Consider the following 18,822-nt stretch of genomic DNA (forward strand, 5'->3'; position numbering starts at 1 on the left):
AGAGAACTGAACCTGTGCTGCAGGTTTTCCTCATTTCCTGAGAATGAGGCCTTACGCCTACTATCTTGACTTGTCCATCATGTATGATGTTGAATATCATGAAGCGTGAGCCTTCAGTGTAAAGCTAATTATTAATTCAATGGGAACATTTCTGCCTCTTTCTCGTTTGTGGTGTTTTTATTAGTCTTCATACATATTCAGTTATTGTGATGCTCTAAAAATAAGTTTTGAAAAACTGCAATAAACTTTTTTTTTTAAGTTGCATTCATTGAGAGAACAGTTTGTCTCTGTGAGGAAATTTTCAATGTCTTCTTGAAAACAACAAAAGCCAAAGAGGTATCTCTTTTGGGACCTGATCTGAGCTGCAAGCGGAGGCACATCTGGTTCCAGATGTTAAATACATGACCATTGATGCTTCTCAGAAACAACCACACAATTAAAATCAACACACACACACACACACACACACACACACACACACACACACACACACACACACACACACACACACAGTTGAGTCTAACCCATGACTACAGAGGACATTACATTAACTTGCATTCATTTCCTGGAGATTTACATTCTACTTGCCCGACCCCAACCCTCACCTTAAATTAAACCTAGACCTCAACCTTACCCTCACCCTAGAACACGTCTTCACCTAAACATCTGATGTCACAGTATGTGTTATGGCACAAGCTTTCTGCCCCCATAATCGAGATAAGTATTCATCATGTGCATGTGTAAACAGATTTTGGTCCCCAAAACATAGAACAACATAATGTGACTCCTGTACCCTACTTTACCATAGTGCAATGAAACACCACCATGCTGTCTGTATGTGTGTGGGTGTGTGTGTGTGTGTGTAAAACTGACTTTATTTTATTTTTATTGAGATAAGTGGCAGACAAAGATGGCTTGCCGTCTAAAATTCTGTTAACGAATATTACGTACAGCAGCAGAGTGCATTTATCACTCCATCATTAATCACTGAGTGGTACATCATTGTTGCATTTATTCATCCCAGGGAGCTGATTTGTTCCAGTGGAGATTTTCTTTAAACGGATTAGCCAGCTACCAAACACTGAGGTTTGGCAGCTGAGGGAATGGCGATCTGCAATGGAAATTACAAATTTGTAAATATGCCTCGCATTTTTAAGGATTGGCAAATGTCTAATTGTCATTTTATTTTTATTTTTGCTGGAAATTAAGCAAGAAATGTTGCTTTACTCTGTCTGGCCTGAAGAGGCATGCAGGTGTTTTTTTCTGAGGCTGGACATTCAAAAGTTGCATATATTCTCTGTGGATTAGCTGCAAATTGCAAGATTTCTAATTTCATACAGCATGTAGTTGTGATTACATCAGTTTAAAGAATTCTAGTTATGGATGTTCGATTGTAAACTGTTGGCCCTCTGTAAGCTACAAGACATGAAAAAGAAATTTGATGTTTCATTTCAGTGTGAAATCGGGACGAGTGGAAGTTAGTGATATAAAAAGAGAAAGACTGGAAGAGAGAAACAGAAAAGTGGATTTTTATAAAAGATACAAAATGTACAATTTACACAATTTTATTGCTTCTTTGATTTCACCATGCAACATTGACATCAAAGATAAAGATGCCTGTCATTTTTACAAGTGAGCATTGTAGAATAGCTTTAAATATCCCATTAAAAAAAAAACATATTTCTCCCTATAGAAAAACAAAATATAAAACCACAAATCTCCAAAATAGCACTGAAAAAAATTGGAGGAGGGTAAAAACACAAAGCTGGATTATTTGGCAGCTACTGTCTAACTTGCCAGGATTTGATCCACTGGGAGTGACAGATGAGGCATTTGGCACTGTCACTGGTCCACAACAGGTCGCAGTGAGACTCCTGCCAGGTGGCAGAGGGAGCCATACGTTGCATTGTGACAAATAAACAACCCTACGCTATTCCCAGGGAGGAGACAGTAAGATGAAGGAGGACCTACTGTACCTTATTTCACCCCGTCCTTGCCTGCCCGTGCTCATTGTTTTGTTTGAGAAAACTGAAAAAATGAAAAGATGAATACTGCACACGAGCTATTGCAAACTGTCTCATCACAGATGGAAATAATGGCATTGGTAAGCAAACTACATCTTGTGCACGGGCTCTGTGAAAATATATGTTTTTTTTGACAGAGTATTTTGTTACACAAAGTGGAAAGAATCAACAACAAGTGAATACATGTGATAGTCAACATGGCAAATACATAAACGGTAGAAGCATTGGTCTGTTGTTCAACCGATTGCGATATTTAGTTGCAGTCATTTGCTTTGGAATTTATTTCCCACAAAGGTCGTTTACAGTACTGCAGCATCCAAAAAATAATTATATACAAAAAAAAACCCCATTTCATTCAAGCATTTCCACAGTTAAACTTTGAGAGTGACAGAAAACTTTGTGAGCGTTGTCATTTCCGAGGGGGCCACCTTCAGTTCTCCATCCCAGTAAAGCCTGTCGGCCGCCGCTTCAACGCGCCATTGTCTTTGTTTGGCTTTCTCTGAAGAACGTGGATGGGCGACACTGGGTGGCCGCCTGTGCGTCGGGATGCATGGATTACCTGACAGTAGGTGTGGTCGTTAGACGCAAGTGGCTGGGCTTGGTGGGGAGAGGGGGTTTGATACTGCGAGAGGGGGTCTGTGCGGGGGTTGTAGTGCTTTCGGCGCTGAAGGTTTTCATCAGCTGGGCCACGCGGCCACGCCCTGCGCAGGTTGGTGCGCTCCCCGCTGACCCGGTCTCCTCCGAGGGAGCCCTCCGAGACGCTTCTGACGCACCGACATCTGAAAAACAAAACAGGGGGGGTGAGGGTTCCTTGGGAGCTCTAACATATGGGGGACAATCTGCCTGCCAGATACAGAGGGGATATTAATTTAGACATTTCTTTTTTTCAAATATATATAAAGACTAACCACCAAATTTAAACTATTTTCTGTTTAAGTTTTTCTCAAACTTTCTTCGAGGGATTTGAATACATGATCATCAATTCGTATCTCCTCTTCTCTCTGTATCATACTGTGTCACTTGTCACCAAGGGACCTTGTTGACTGTAAACTGGAGGTCAGTGTCTTGTTGCATCAGGAAACACGTCGCCTTTTGAGACCATGTAAACATAAAATCAGAGTGAAAATCAATTTAAACAGACTTGTTCTCCCCCAGTGAAAACCATAAACTATCGTTGTAAACGTAGGAGTCCAGTCTTACTAGACGACCAGATCATCCAAATACTGTGCCCGGATCTTTCGTCACTCTCTTTTCCCCCCTTTTCGTTCGCCTCCCTTTATCCTACTCCGGCAGGGCAGAGGTCATCCTCAGTGGAAGGAGGGACACAGCTGGGTGGAGTTGGTGTGTGCGTGCATGCTTACTGGGATACTGTGTTTGGAAGAGGGTGTAATTGAGGGAGGAATGGAGGGAACAGGAGTAACGGAGGGGAGGGAGGGCCACAGGGACGGCAATGGAGAGCAGACAGACGCTGCTCAGACACCAGAAGGCTTGAGGAGCCACATATTTTTAGCGTCATCCCCGGGGGACAAAGATATGTGAGAGCGCCCGCGTGCACAGCTCCAGGCGCACACACACACACGCGCACACACACACACACACACACACGCGCACACACACACACACAGAGAGACAAAATAAGGGGAAAAGCGGCAGAAACGCACAGTTTCTAGCAGTTGAATTTCAAAAGACACACATTCTCACGTTACATTCAGGTCTGTGCTTGCTCACACACACTCCCACACACAAACACACACAGGCACATACACACACACACACACACAACCCTGCACTCTTACACAGCCTCCCTGCTCATGGATTCAGTCACGCATGAAGCCATCTCTGACTAACACCACGGCATAGCACAAAATCACACACACACACACACACACACACACACACACACACACACACACACACACCTAGAGGTGGGGTGCAGCCAAAACCGCACAGACACTCCTGGGGCCAGGAAACCTTTAGCGCTCTTGAAGTCTCGCAGGCATGAAAGGGAGAGACCTAAAGTAGCCTTAAAGGTTGTGTTATTATTTATTGTTGTTTACTCTCCTTTCTCTCCTCGCCCTCACCCTCTCCCGGCCCTCTCGCCGCGGCTCCAACACCTCTCCCCACCTTCCTCTTCATCTTCCTCTCCCTCTGTCTTGCCCTGCCTTCCTCTGCCCCCTGACCCGCGGTTCCTGTGTTAATGTCCTCTCGCTGCGCTGCGTGGGCTTGCCTCTGATTGTCTCGTTGTGTTGTGTGGTCACCACGGAAACCTTGGATAGGCTCCAGCAATTGAGGCTGACACACATTCAGGCACGCACACACACACACACACACACGCACGCACGCACACACACACACACACACACACACACGCACACGCACACGCACGCACGCACGCACGCACACGCACGCACACACACGCACACACACACACACACACGCACGCACACACACACACAGACAACACACACTCATGGTCAGAGAGTTTTTTGAGCTCAGAGCCTCGGTGCAGGTCTGAGTGGAATGCTTAATAGAGAGACAGACGGACAGAAAGAGAAGAAGGAGAACTGGTATTGGACCGTTGTAACAAAATAATACAAACGTATACACCTATATATATCTTTTGAGATTATATCTGGAAGCGAAACCCCAACACCTTCCCCCAGGTAACCTGACAAACCTGTCTTAACACACCCAGAAAACAATAAATGCTAAAAGCCCACGCCTCTCTGCGTGTAACTCTCCTCAGCAGCTGCGATCTTAGCTCCGTCAGCAGGAACAGTCGTTAAAGCTATACCTGTGAAAAAAACACCTATAAAAAATTGAAAGAGAATCCTCCGCATTAAATCACTCGTCGAGATTGATTAGTCTCCCACTGGAGCTTTTCGGACGCCACTCCTCACATCTCAGTCCAGCTCGTAAAATGTACAGGGAGGACAAAGAGGAGGAGGCGGGAAGCACTGTCACTGACCAGGCTAGCACAAAAATTAAAGAGCAATCTATCTCTTTAAAGACCTCCACGTCTCTGGCAGAAGGGGGGGGGGCTGCAGAAGTGGGGCAGAGGGCAGAATTCCCGAGCAGCACGTCTGTGGCCTGAAGGGCAGGGAGGAGAGGAGAGGTATGTGTGTGTGTGTGTGTGCGTGTATGCGTGTGGTAGCAAGAGTGTGTGTGTGTGTGTGTGTGTGTGTGTGTGGGGGGGTGTTAGTGGGGGGCTGGGCTCCTGTGTGGGGGCTGGGGCCCCTGTCACTTATCAGCTCTGGCTGAGCGTCGCCCAGGGCTAGAGTCGGGAAGCGGCGCAGGAATGTGTGTCCTTCCCTCTGAAGGTGAAGAGAGAGGAGAGGAAAGCCGAGCGACAGATAGAGAAGGGGTTTCTAAACATGAACACACACACAAACACACAAGCATGTACATATGAACACGCACCGCTGTTTGCTGGAGTCTGATCCACACAAATCTCTGCATCTCTCTGGAATCATCTCCACTTTCATTTTCTACGCGGACGACTCACAACTTCAACATATTTTGCAAATGATCAGTAATACAGCACATCTCGCTCTGTATTGATACATTATCGGCCTTTTTCCAACTTGTTCTAAATTAGCTTCTCTTGTGACATTGACAGCGCAGAAAATGCTTCAGGTTGTCAAGACTGACGAGAAAAGAGCAGAGTGGCAGTAACTGTCAGATCATTTGAACTGTCGAAGTAGACGGTCTTTTCCAATCTGATGGTCATTTTTATACAAGACACTTACACGGTTTATTATTGAATCTGAATTTCGTCTGTTTTTTTATACGATGTAGTATTTTTCAATATCAAAATTAAATATAATATTTTCTAAAGTTAAATTGAATCCAGTATTTCAGACAGCAGGAAATATTTAAAAAAAAAAATTAAAAGCTTATTCTGTCTCTGACATATAACACACATCGCTTTCCCAATTCAGGATTACTCGTCCCTGCATGTTGCAATCCGGATATTTGACAATTTATAGCCAGGACTTTCTGTTCGTTATTCCTTTTAGCTATCCTACCTGGTGTGACAAAATCTATTTATCATGCACTACTGTCCAGCATCATGTACAACTTCTTGAAATCTCGAGTATGATATTCAGGAGGTCGTAACAGGTTTAGACCAATCTCCATTGCTAAATGCACCAGAGCAGATTATTAAGTTCTCCCCCCACAAGTGTCGGCCACGGTCTCTGCTCACAGGATACAGAAATCCTTGTCATTACCCTCATTCAAAAGAAAACAGCTGAGGCATGAGCCTTATCCCAGGCTGCCTCCTCCTCCCCTTGGACCAAGCTTCCTGCCATTGTCAAGCACAGACACTCTGTCAGTATTTTTTTTTGTCCAGAGTCAAGACACATTTATTCAGCACTGTGTTCGGCCCACCTCCACTCCCACCACACCAGCTGTTCCTTTTCCTTTCCTTTCCCTTTCCTCTTCCCTCCATCCCGCTGATCACATGTCCAGCCACTGATGGTGGGCGCAGGCCACAATTTATTGGAGCTGAATCTTTTTATTTTTGATTTTGATTCATATGAAGATTTTTCGTCATTTGCGTTGTGTGAAACTGTTCCTCGTCCAACTGATGAATCAACTTACATCTCTGAGCTCACTGTCGGTGCTTCCACGTGATGCGAGCCTTGGATGTTCAGTTTCTACTCCAGACGAGTTCAGTCAATAGCTGGGAACGTGATTTCAAAATTGTATCCAGGATAATTGTGTCCTCATGACATTATGAAGAGCTTGGCAGCTTCCTTGTGTTTGGCATTTTTTTGAGTTTCTATGGAACTGCCTCGAATGTTCAGAATGAAGCACACACTAAAGAGAGGGGGTAAAAATATAAATCTGATTCTGCACTATGTTCAAAGTACTATACTTACGCATGACATTGACCTGCTAACCGCTCACAATGTGCAAAAGAATCCAGTTTTCTTAAATCCCAGAGGATGATTATTATTAATTTGCTTTTAAACTGCTCTGTTGTTTCCATACTGAGGAAACGAACCCACATCTTCCGAGAACGTGACAAATGTTGCAGGGGAAACATGTAGGTGCATGAACAGGTTCCCTAACTTAGGTGTAGCAATAGCACTTTTCCAGCAGAGGGACCTAATGGAGATAAGGTTTTCTAACCAACTAGTGTTTTTTTCTTCTTCTCTACAGTATAACTGTTTCCCACTGGATGGTGCCAAAATTCACTCTTACACTATCCATTGTTTTTTTCTGCAAACCTGGGTGACTGTATGGTGAATGAGTGAATGGTCGATTCATGAAATGTGGTGCCGTGTTCAGACAGGGGAGTCTTAAGAATCTCAATGATATAATTACGACCTGTAATCTGCAGAGCATACTGTAAGATGCCTAGTGACAATAATATGGGGGAAATAAATCCCGACATCTACACAATGAACTGGGCAAAGGCAGAAATGCGCTTGCAGCACAGACCAGATGAGAAAGACACAGAAAGAAAAAGACATGCAGTATCTCACTGGTTTGTGAAAAACAGAATAATTAATTTAAATGTGATGTGATTTCCTAATATTCCTTAGCACTTCACATAGTGACCTGCTCTTACACTGTGTGAGGCCTGCACTATTTGTCATGCATTGCTTCGTGTGCATCCTAAACCATGCGTCAGCTGCTTTACACATACTGTGAATACACAATATGCTATATTGCTCATTCTCAAATTTATTCATATTATTATGTTACTAAAATGAATGAAGTGTTACTAAGCTATTTCAATGATAACCACGTCATTTAATATAAAGTGAATGCAGATTAAATTATTACTGTGGTGTTCGTACATGCTACATGTGGCCAAAAACTGAATGGCAGACATTTTAATTGAAATGGTTAAATATTAACATTGAATTAAAATATGACCATGTGGTTTTAGGGGCTTTCCTATTTCCAGTGTTGCATTTTGTGTCTGTTTTCTAACATCCAATTCAATCTGGTTTACACGGCCACGCACCTCAACCAATTTAATCACTGACAATCTCACAAAATCCAACACGCATCCCAGACGAGCAGGTGTACAGGCGCGATGTGGTACCGCGACAAAAAAGAAAAATCCCCGGCGCACAAGCGTCCTTCCCCTGCAGGCTGGCCTCTTTTCACTCTGCCAGTCCATAAAGATTCCAGCAGGCTGAGGCACTATTTGGCGAGCACATCGGGTTTGGGGAAATAAATCCTTCTCCTCCGTTGCAGCACTGAGGAGACTGTCTGGTACGAACTTTGCGGAGAGATTGGTTGTGCTCGGCTCTCCACCACAGCCATTAATGCGCTCGGAGGAGAGCGGCAGTGGAAAACGGGTTCTCTCGTTGGCTCGGTGGCTTGTGGTGATTTTCATGTAAGCTATTTGCAATACTGCAAACTCAATTTTCAACCCACATCTGTGTCCAGTCCTTCTCCAATATGCTAAAGGTCCAGTGTGTAGGATTTGGGGGGGATCTCTTGGCAGAAATGAAATATAATATTCCTGATTACGTTTTCATTAGTGTGTAATCACTTGAAACTAAGTTAACGTTGTGTTTTCATTACCTTATAATGACCCCCTATCTACGTCAGTCTGCCGTCCATGTTTCTACAGTCGCCCAGAACAGACAAACCAAACAGTGGCTCTAAAGATGGAGTTTTGTGTTTTTGTGCGACCTGAACGCCACCGTAGTGTCTCCTACATGCTTCAAAGTGGCGGGAGAGGGGAGGGTTATTCGGTTGATTTCATTATGCAACCACACCTCTAGATGTCACTAAATGCGACACACTGAACCTTTAAGATATAACGAAAAAAATGTAGCTAAAGTTATAAGGAGAGATTCGTGGATATCCAAATTCCATAGCATGTATCTATTAGCTGTGTTTAACCATAATGAGAGCAGCCATTGCTCATTTTTCTCCTCATATATTTCAAATACTTATTCAGCAAATGAAAGATCGCATGGATTGGAAATAAATAAATAACAGATCTAAAATAATTCATTCATGTATTCATTTTGACATCAGACCCAACATGTACCCATAATGCTTTGCTCACTCACCAGTCGCAACTTGTGATTCCTGGGCCTTTTGAGGTTCCCGTGAGCACAGACCACCCTTGGTGGGTGCCCTCGTTCCAGAGTCTATTCTGACCGTGCTGCCGGGGGAAGAGTATGGCGTGGCGGTGGCCAGCCTCAGATTTGTGAAGCCGGCTCTCGTGTTGACAGAGCCCGGTGTTGCATTTGCAGAAGCCGGTCTCACGTTGACAGGGCTTACTCTCGTGGGAGGCCTGGAGCAGACGGAGGCCTGGGGAACTGACTTCTCCTCGGCCGCGCCGACTGACTTCGACTCGGGCTGCAGAGGGACGGGTGACAAAAGGAGGGCAGAGGAGTGCGATCAGTGCTGACAGCTAATTCACATACAGAGGAATTACTGTCGCGTTTGATTAAATCATTGGATAAATGATTCACCAAATTGCAGTCCTCCCGCGACAGCACTGCACAATAATGAAACACACAGAACTATGACCACTGATTAAGAGTTTAGGGTTGTGTGGAGGGAAAATTACGAGGTGACTTGGAAATCAAGCTGCCTTGCTAATCTTCTTCCCTGATCTTCCGCCTCCTTAATCAGCAATCACAATCCCCTCGTCTATCAAGCTGACGCCATCCCTCTCTATATCAACTGGTGAAAACACCTGCAGCAGGGCTAGCAACAGCCACGTGGACGTGTGCAGGAACGAATCATTCAATCCACAAACAAGACATTCAGCAGAGCGATGAATCTTGTGAGGGTCAGACCTCCGAAGGTGTCTGCATGAGTTGGCCAGAGATGTGTTGCGGCCTGTAATACAGCCTGGTACAGAAATAAGAAGTGGGGGAGAGACATTTCTCTCTGTGGCAAAAAGAAAAGAAAAAAAAAGGACGGAAAAACAGAGAATGGAGGAGAGCTCTCACGCCCGATCCTCAGGAGACTGTCCCGCAATCCCATCCATCTGCGACTGACGCATTCTCTATCTCTGGCGTTTTAATTCCCCGATCAAGTTCATCAACCATCTGTTCTAGGGCAGTCCAGAAATCCTGCCTTGCCTCTGTGATTCAGCTGTTCTTGCAGCGTTTGTCACCTGCACACACACACACACACACACACACACACACACACACACACGCACACACACACACACGCACACACACACACACGCACACACACACACACACACACACACGCACACATGCACACACACACACACACACACACGTACATTCACGTGCGCATGCACACACACATTAAAAAAGAAAGCTAGGGGAGGTAGAAAGCACCCCCCCCCCCTCCCCAACAACCCGAGGCTGGAGTGATGATGGAGCCAGTGGGAGGACAGTTGAGTTCAGCTGTTCCCCAGAGAGGGGTGCGGCGGCTCAGACGAGACAGCGCGCGGACAGGGAGAATGCTGGGAGAAAGATGATCTGCTCAGAGGCTGGGAGTGAGGGGACAGCTGGCCTAACCACCGTTTCCTGTTACTCACAGGGGGTGGGACTGCCCTGAAAAAACATTGTCGGCGTTTTGAGGTCACACTTCAAGACGCTGAACAGTGGCAGCCGCTGTATTGTTCATCACACCTTTCTAGGATATTTGGGGCAGTTTAAACTGTTGTTGTTCAGTGCAGAGGTGAGCAGAAAAAAACAGTTCTTTGCTTCAAAAAACCCCAACAACATAGGAATAAACCCCAATAACGCAAAATAAACCATCACATTGAAATGCATTCTTTTAAGAATTCAGGATCAACACAGGGACAATCTTCAACCACTGCTTTGATTCGTGAAATACCTTCTCTGCTGCTGAGGGTGATGAATGCTCACTCACTGACACCTGTGGGTTGAACAAAGACATTACATGAGCGTCAGTGGCCGCGATGCAACCCGAGAGCACGGAGCTCCACTGTCGCAGGCAGTCGCCTCAACTCACCGGCAGAGGGGGTAAAGTGCTTGTCTCCTCACATTTGTCCTGTTGGGAGAGACAGTGGCATGTTAGATGATGCCAGAGGCAACACGTCATCCTCCTCAACTTTGAGACAGCTCAGTAATCAGAATGAGCGGGGGGGGGGGGGGGGGGGTTAAGAGTTGGTTAGGAGTAAAAAAAAAAAGAAGAAAAAAAGAAGAAGAGTTCATCAAATATAAGAGAAATATAAGATTTTAAAACGCATCAGTACATGACGTCGTGGTGATGTGCCTGTCCGGGGGCGGGGGGGGGGGGGGGGGGGGGGCGTTTCCAGAGAGGGAGCAGCTTCTGCTCAGAGCAGCGTCGCGGTCGGGCCAGATGAGACCATCAGGCTCGGTGTGTGCACGGTTGCCATGACAACACAGCAAATCTCTTTTTAAGATAGCGTGAAAAAAAGGCACCCCCCCCCACCCCCCACCCCCCTTCACAAACCCCAATATCGACAGCTCACACACCGCCGACTGTGCGCACAAACGCACAGACGATCACCTCGCTGCACATGAACCACACCGAGTGATTATTTTGACACAGAACTGAGGCTCGAATTAGAAGCGCAAGATTTTTAGACGGGAGAGATTGATCGTCACCAGCTACGGCTGAGTGATGGGAATGTTATGTTCGAGATGCAGGGGGTCGAATTAAGGGGATGAGAGGAAAAAAATGGCTCATCAGGACAGGACCTGACGGACCAGTGATTCTCCAGCCTAGGAGGCAGTGATGTCACATGAAGAGATTAGAGTATGAAATCTGCTTTTCTTTTTTTTCATCCTCTAAATCCTCTTGGTCACCGAGCCTGAGAATCACTGTAGAGGCAGACGTGGATGGACCACATGTTTTGATTCGTCGGGGCAATGAACAAACAGCTACGCACCTTTAAATTCAGTGAGATTGCGGGGTGTGTTTTATAAAGAAGGGTCTCGCTCTCATTCCTCACAGGCTCCGTGGTTGTCCTGCTCTTCAAGACTGTCTGGTGGCTGCAAAACATATTCAGACCACGTCATTTTTCATGTACACACAGTACAGTATACAGCAGCCTGCATACTGTCTTGTATAATACAGATCACTCCTTGAATTAGTCTGTAAGCAACAATAATACAATAATTTTCCTTTTTTTTATGTTTAAAAAAATAGTGTATTACTATGTGTTATTCTGTGGACCCTGCGCCTTCTTTTCTCCAAATCCTGAGCAGATGAACTTGGAGCCCAGCTCATCCACCTCCCCGATCACAAGGACTGCCACATCTCCGTCCCGGCCGAGCAGCCAGCTCACACTCTTACTGGTGGCTGCAGGAAACACAACACACACACGCACACACACACAGACACACACACACACACACACACACACACGCACCACAGATGAGTTAACAGGCCATTGAAACATATTCTGTACGCCAGCATTTGAAATATGTTCTGAATATACAATGATCTGTAGTAATCAAGAAAATGAAGTGTGAACACGACATGAAGTGGAATCTATATTTTTTTTACAGAAAAGACATTTTCAGTCATTACAAAGGAATGCTCAGTTTTGTCTCTGTCCTTCGCAGGATTCTGAAATGCGAGTCATAAATATAAATAATTATTTTGGAAATACCATACAAATAAGTTCTCTTTCTCTTTCGTCTCATTCTGAAATGCAATTTTCAGCTTCTCAGGAGTGGATCTGATAACTTGAAGCCACTATTTTGGTTTAAAAGACAGAAGGAAACAACAGCTGGTGAGGCCCAAGCAGCACTTTACAAAATGTCTGAGACAGCACCTTCATAAAGATAATATGAGGTTCACAGGTTAAAGTCCCGTCTTACAGGGTTGACACAAAATCCTCTTTTGATTCCTCTCCATACACCAAGTCCCAGTTCCTGACCTAAGAAATATCAACAAATGAGATCTCACGGCATGCGCTCGCTCGGCCTCTCCTCATCGGCACGTCTTGTTTATGCGAGGACATTGAGTTCTCATGAGCTTGGACGGAGCACAGCGGCCCACGCGGTCACGCGAACACGTCAAGCCGCTGCCTTGCGACTGTGTGAGGGAGCCCAGGGAAGCCATGACCCCACCGACACGAGGGCAGAGGGCGAGAGCTCGTTGGGTTGGAATCAGGATAACGTGCCTCTCTCCGGGAACTGGTTTTGCCAGCCTGCCCTGTGGATGACATTCCAGCAGGGCATACCAGGATGACTATGACAACACAGCAGTCATAGCACACCTCGGTTAACAAGCTGACAGCCCAAACTGACAGATAAAACCATTGTCGGGCGCAAGTGCGATGAATCACGTCAACTGACACTCCGACGCGTCGTGTGTGCCGATTGTGTTGGCATATGCCCCGAGTCCTGCTGTAACAGTGCCGTTCCAAACACACTTTCAGATATTCGCCGCTGGCAACATCGCGTGGTGCACTGCCTTGTCAAGCGAACAGACTAATGCTTCTAACATGAGAGAAGATGGTTTTCCTTATCTGGCAAACAAGAGCTTACTTATGTGAAGAAAAAAAAAAGAAAAAAGGTTAAGTCACAGATAATCTAAACTGAGCTGGATGGAATTTGTTTCTCGGGCCTCATGTGAGTGTCACCAGTCTGCCCACGACATGAACTCTAACATGCAAGCATATTGTCATCTACAGCGTAAATACCAATAACTACAAAGTCAGCCTAACCACAACAAAGGCTCATGGTCGGAAAAAGGTTAAAGGCCAAATGTGAGCAACAGCCGAGAGGGTCGCCGGCTTCATCCTATGCATAAAAAACAAACTTGGCGAACAACATCTCCCAGCAGAGGCCGTCCTGATAAAAACCTGCTCCCTTTGTTTTCCAAACACATACATTTCCTGCATGCTTCCTGTTTTGAGTCTTGACTCACTTCCTACTTTCCTCACCCAGCAACCCATGAACTAAATCCACCATTTCCTCTGTGCGACAGACGGACCCGCGGCCCGCCGAGGAGCGGGGGCACCATGTGACCTGAGCCCGCGGCCTCCATCCAGCCTCTGAGGGACAGCTGCACTGGCCATCAAGACATAGAAGGAGCCCTGTTCCCTCCCGCACAACAGCTGATAGTAAGAGCTTTGTCATGGGCCAAGACGTGACCGATCACTCGACGATGTCAATCAGAGTTAATGTGCCGACTGCAGTGGGCTGTTCGTTGGATGAAAAGTCATATTCCGGTGGGGTTTTTCACTCGGAACCTCTGTGGTCTGCGTCAATGTCTACGAGTCCTTCTCCCAAATATTATTTACTATAAAATACATACGGGATGCAATCTGTTATTACATATTAAGAGTTATCGCGCCATCAATTTCTCATACTAGGCCTCACTACCACCACGGAGAAAATGCAGACAGGCGAGATTCTGCAGCATGTGTCAAACCAGTTTCGGGACAGACTCGCAGCATCCGGAGTTTCTGCTTGTTTTGTTTTGTTGATTGCTGCATGTGGACCGTTGACTCCAACCGTCACTTTGGAGCAGGAGCCGATTCCAGATAAAACCCATCTCGACATGTATTCATCGCGTGCGTGCATGTCCCCCCCCCCCCCCCCCCCCCCCCCCGCCTGTCACGCTGATGTTTTTTCATCTGCCATCTATTCTCCGTCAAACACACGTCCCGGACATCTCTGACCCGGTGAATGTTCTCCTCCGCCGCTCTCGGACTCATGTTGTGTGGCGTGACTGGGAACAAAGTGATCTACGCGAGAGCCTGAAAGCAGAAACTGGTGCACATGTACCCACACTCTTCCCCATACCTCGCATACGCGCACATTGCGTACATTGTGTTTTTCTTCCAATTGCAGTAAGGCAGGTTCCTTAAAATACACTCAGGGTGGACGTCATTTTACGATGACATTCTCTTCGCTCTGCTTGTTGACGTCACCTGAGTGTGATGTTAACATTAACTCACCGGCATCATCAATCTGGTAACTTGTTTAGGCCTCCAGATATAAATAGATCTTCAAGTGAGTGAGGACTAAACGCTCTTTGGTCTCTGACTGTGTACCGTGTTCTTTCGTGTCTCCATCTCTAACATCACAGACACTTTAATGCGGGGCAGCTGGTGTGTGTCGGCCCAGGTTGGCGTTTGAGGAAACTTTAAACTTGCCAAATTGACTTCAAGTACAGTACATGCTGTTGGCAAACAGCTGCGGAGATGGGACGAGAACCTGCACTGCATCATATCCAGCAGCATGTGATGTCTGTCACAACCGACGCACGCACGCTTCTGCTTTGCGGCTCAGGTAATTCACGGCGCGCTGTGCAAACATCTTGACTGAAAGGATTCATTGCGTGGTCCCCAGAAAGGGGAACAGATGGTTTTGTGTCACAAGCATTGTTTGAAAGCGTGACCGTCGGTATGCTTGAAATACTTGAAGCTGCACCCTGTTACACAAGATAAACAGGAAGAGGAAGAGTTAACTAAGGTGAGGTGGTGGTGGTGGTGGTGGTGGTGGGTCGGCGTGGGTACCTTTTTTTGTCCGCTTCGCCTCTGCGTCCCCGCCTTCCCTCTCCAGCTTCTCCTCCCGCTCTTTCCAGCGCCGCACCTGCTCCTGGCGCATTTTCAGGAACAGAGTCTTCTTCTGGTCCTCATTGAGGGCGTCCAGCACGTCCGGGTCGATGTACATGTCCTTTAAAATCTGCTGCAGCATACTGGCGGTTGGTAAGACGGGCTATTTGGTACCACCTGGCCGGGTCAGAGGGAGGAGGAGGCGCTGTCCTTTGACCAGCAGCTTCTCGAAGAGGACAAGAAGCTCCTAGAGTCTCATGTTGTTAGAAGACCTGCATAGTTTCTTTACAATAACATCCCTCATGAACGCTTCTTCATGATCCAACCACACACATGCTGTTTTGCATATCGCACACATACAAACACACACACACACACACACACACACACACACACACACACACACACACACACACACACACAGACTCCTGTTTCCTTTCTGTGTGGTGCTGACAGTTTCACCCAGCCCAGATCAGTTTCCTTTGACTCTGGAGGTCATCACTGGGATAATCTACGAGAAAAGAACAAGCACAAACAAACAAACATTTAGAAGGTTGTGTATGTTGTTCCCTAAAGAATCTGCATCTTTCTCAATGTTTCTATGGGTTTCCTGATTCCACCTTTCGCTCGAAATCAGAAACTTTTCCTCCGGTCGTTTGGCTCGGTTACAGTATCTCGTCCCTCCCTTCAGGAACACGGAAGAAGAACCCAAACCCTGTTTCTAAACTGACAGAGACACTCTGGCCTCAAATGGGAGGAGATTCCAAAGGAATGGGGCTGCTTCTGTCACCAGTGGCCCGCCCTTCCCCTCCCCACCACACATCCCTTCCCTTCCCAAACCCATGTTCCTTTCTCCCCCTCACTCCCATGACATAGCGGCTCCTTTTTTTTGGAACATGGTCAGTTTCAAGTCGTAAGAGAGAAACACACACACACACACACACACACACAGCCCAGGGCAGCATGAGCCGGTCTCTCTAACAAGGAGACTGAAATGGACTCCTCCATTCACAGTGGGTAGTTAAACAATGGCTACCACCTAAGCAGCACTTGGAGGGAAAGAAAGCCTGTCTCAGACTGAGAAGTATCACACTGCTGGAATACAGATTGGCGTCTGCTAAACACATTGTAGGGTGCAGAGAAGGATACGCGGGGGGGGGGGAAACGGGGGGGAGGAAGTGAGGAGAGAAAGTAGGTGACACAGAAAGAAATAGGGAGTTGGAAGACCAGTGTAGAATTGTCTGAGGTACTCACAGTGGGATGTAGACAAGCAGCTCCACAGCAGTGTATGCTAACTAAGCTGAGAGAGTCAGAGCGCCTGTGGGTCCTCCTTGTCTTTGTGTGTGTATGACTCGGCTGATGACATCACAGCATTCCATAATCTCCCTCCCCTCCCTCCTCTCTCTCTCTCTCTCTCTCTCTCTCTCTCTCTCTCACACACACACACACACACAGTTCATTTTAAATAATGGGAGGAGAGCAATTGACATCACACATCACAGAAGTTGAGATAAAGAGAGATCGAGAGAGAGAGAGAGAGAGAGAGAGAGAGAGAAAACTCTTAACTTTCAAGTTCCACTCCCAAAATTCTTCACCAGTTCATCGTTAGAAAAAAAACAGTTAGTACAAAAAAAAATTTAAAAATGGGACAACACTTACTCTCAGATAGACACAACCTTCAGCTGCCTACATGTAAAGAGACATGCAAAGGTTTTCCAGGCACTGTAAAGCGGGTCACTGTGTTGTTGCCATGCGGCCGAGTGAATCTGAGACCAGTCAGACACCACCCTGTTGGTGCTGCGTGATATCAATGAAAACATCTCAAGTACATACAACTCTTACACCTACTTAACCAGTGCTGAAATATCAAGAGTATGAAAAACTAGTGAGAATATATATATATATCTCCCTAACACATGCTGTGTTTTAATGATGAGTTTTTACTTGAGAAAACCGGCTGGTATCTTGATCAGGACCTTTCCAGCTACTAAGCTAATAATTCTGATTCCAAATCTCAGGTAGATAGATACATATAGATAGATAGATAGTTACCTTATTCATCACAAGCTGGGAAATTCCCGCGCAACAGCAGCATGTTTCACACCGCACACTTTAAAAAAAATATACACAATATATACACAAATTATTGTTAAATTTACGAATTGCCAAAAAAATGTAGAGAATAAGAATAATAAATATAAAGATTCTAGGCTCTGTTCAACCCGCCCGTGTGTCTTTTGGCATTTTTTTTCCTATGTAGCCGTGTCGACATTGTCTGTTGTCAATTCTACCACATTAAGGACAAAGCACATGCTCCTCCTCTGGGGCGCCTCTGTGCCTCGCTCTCTGCGCCTTGTCATCATTTCTAGACAAAGAGCTCCCTCTGGTGGCCGGAAACCAGAGCGGCCTGCGATCAATGACGTCACCGCCTCAACCTCCGCTCAGCTGCTTCAGGGTATAGCGCTAAATTACAAAGTTGAATAAAAAATGGAGGCAAGGTTAAAGCAAAGGCAGCATTTCTCAACATATTCTGCCACCTCCTGGATCTGTGCGGCGCAGCGACACCACAACACTAAAAAACATGCACCGAGACGCTTGTGAGCAAAAAAAAAAAAAAAGTGGCTGCATTTTGTACAAAGCAACAAGCTGTCAATCATATTCATTTCTGTCAGGTATGTGCTCGGGTGATGATCATTCCAGTGAGCAATAGATGCTTATTGTGCCTGTTACAAACTGCAATGATCAAAACTAAAAGCATTTTCATATCTTTACATTGATGGAATAACACGGTTATTATGCGAGGATCTTAACCAATCCTCGTTTCGAGTTTCTCAGGATGAGGAGTCAAGTTGGAGCCACAGTTGGCGTCTACTAGGATTTAATTCACAATAAAGTCCAAACATTTCCTTCACAAATGCCTTTGAGCGTGTCCAGACGCTGAACTCTGACTTCCCCTTGAGAGTCACCGTTATAACTCATACTGACATTTCTCAAATGTGGATTCTTGTGGTCGAGGAGAAGGTACGGGACAGTTTGAAATCAAACTACAAAATACAAACACTCTGAATGTAGGTGACAACAGAAGCAAGTCCAAGGCTGCTGGTGATCTGGTGAATGACAGCGTACCTGGCCTATTTTGAATATATACAATTATTTTGATCATACTGTCGGTTTAATGTCATGCTAACATCCACAGAACTTGTAGGACATTGAGGTTCTGTTAGGTCGTGATTGATTAACTCTCATTCCCTCAGCAGTAAAGCTCACAGAGGAGCAGTGGTGTCATACAGATGATCACAAATGGCATAGTCGGGATGA

At 45.9% G+C, this 18,822-nt stretch overlaps 1 protein-coding gene across 3 annotated transcripts; it reads right to left on the reverse strand.

The window, feature by feature from the left end:
• Nucleotides 1-1,549: 1,549 nt before the first annotated feature.
• zgc:100829 (uncharacterized protein LOC445149 homolog) lies at nt 1,550-16,909 on the reverse strand. 3 transcript variants are annotated; one of them, XM_035626377.2, is made up of 8 exons: nt 16,759-16,909; nt 15,466-16,015; nt 12,146-12,290; nt 11,878-11,980; nt 10,974-11,012; nt 10,836-10,877; nt 9,074-9,365; nt 1,550-2,803 (listed from the first exon to the last, which is right to left on the reverse strand). In XM_035626377.2, the coding sequence occupies exons 2-8, from the start codon at nt 15,644-15,646 to the stop codon at nt 2,580-2,582; spliced, it is 1,026 nt and encodes a 341-aa protein (XP_035482270.1). In that variant the 5' UTR covers nt 15,647-16,015; nt 16,759-16,909; the 3' UTR covers nt 1,550-2,579. The 3 variants fall into 3 exon arrangements, with proteins under 3 accessions (XP_035482270.1, XP_035482271.1, XP_035482272.1); XM_035626378.2 differs by lacking the exon at nt 16,759-16,909 and adding an exon at nt 16,125-16,249; XM_035626379.2 differs by lacking the exons at nt 15,466-16,015; nt 16,759-16,909 and adding an exon at nt 12,903-13,056.
• Nucleotides 16,910-18,822: the final 1,913 nt, after the last annotated feature.

Source organism: Scophthalmus maximus, chromosome 2, assembly GCF_022379125.1.
Source record: "Scophthalmus maximus strain ysfricsl-2021 chromosome 2, ASM2237912v1, whole genome shotgun sequence".
Taxonomy (NCBI): domain Eukaryota; kingdom Metazoa; phylum Chordata; class Actinopteri; order Pleuronectiformes; family Scophthalmidae; genus Scophthalmus; species Scophthalmus maximus.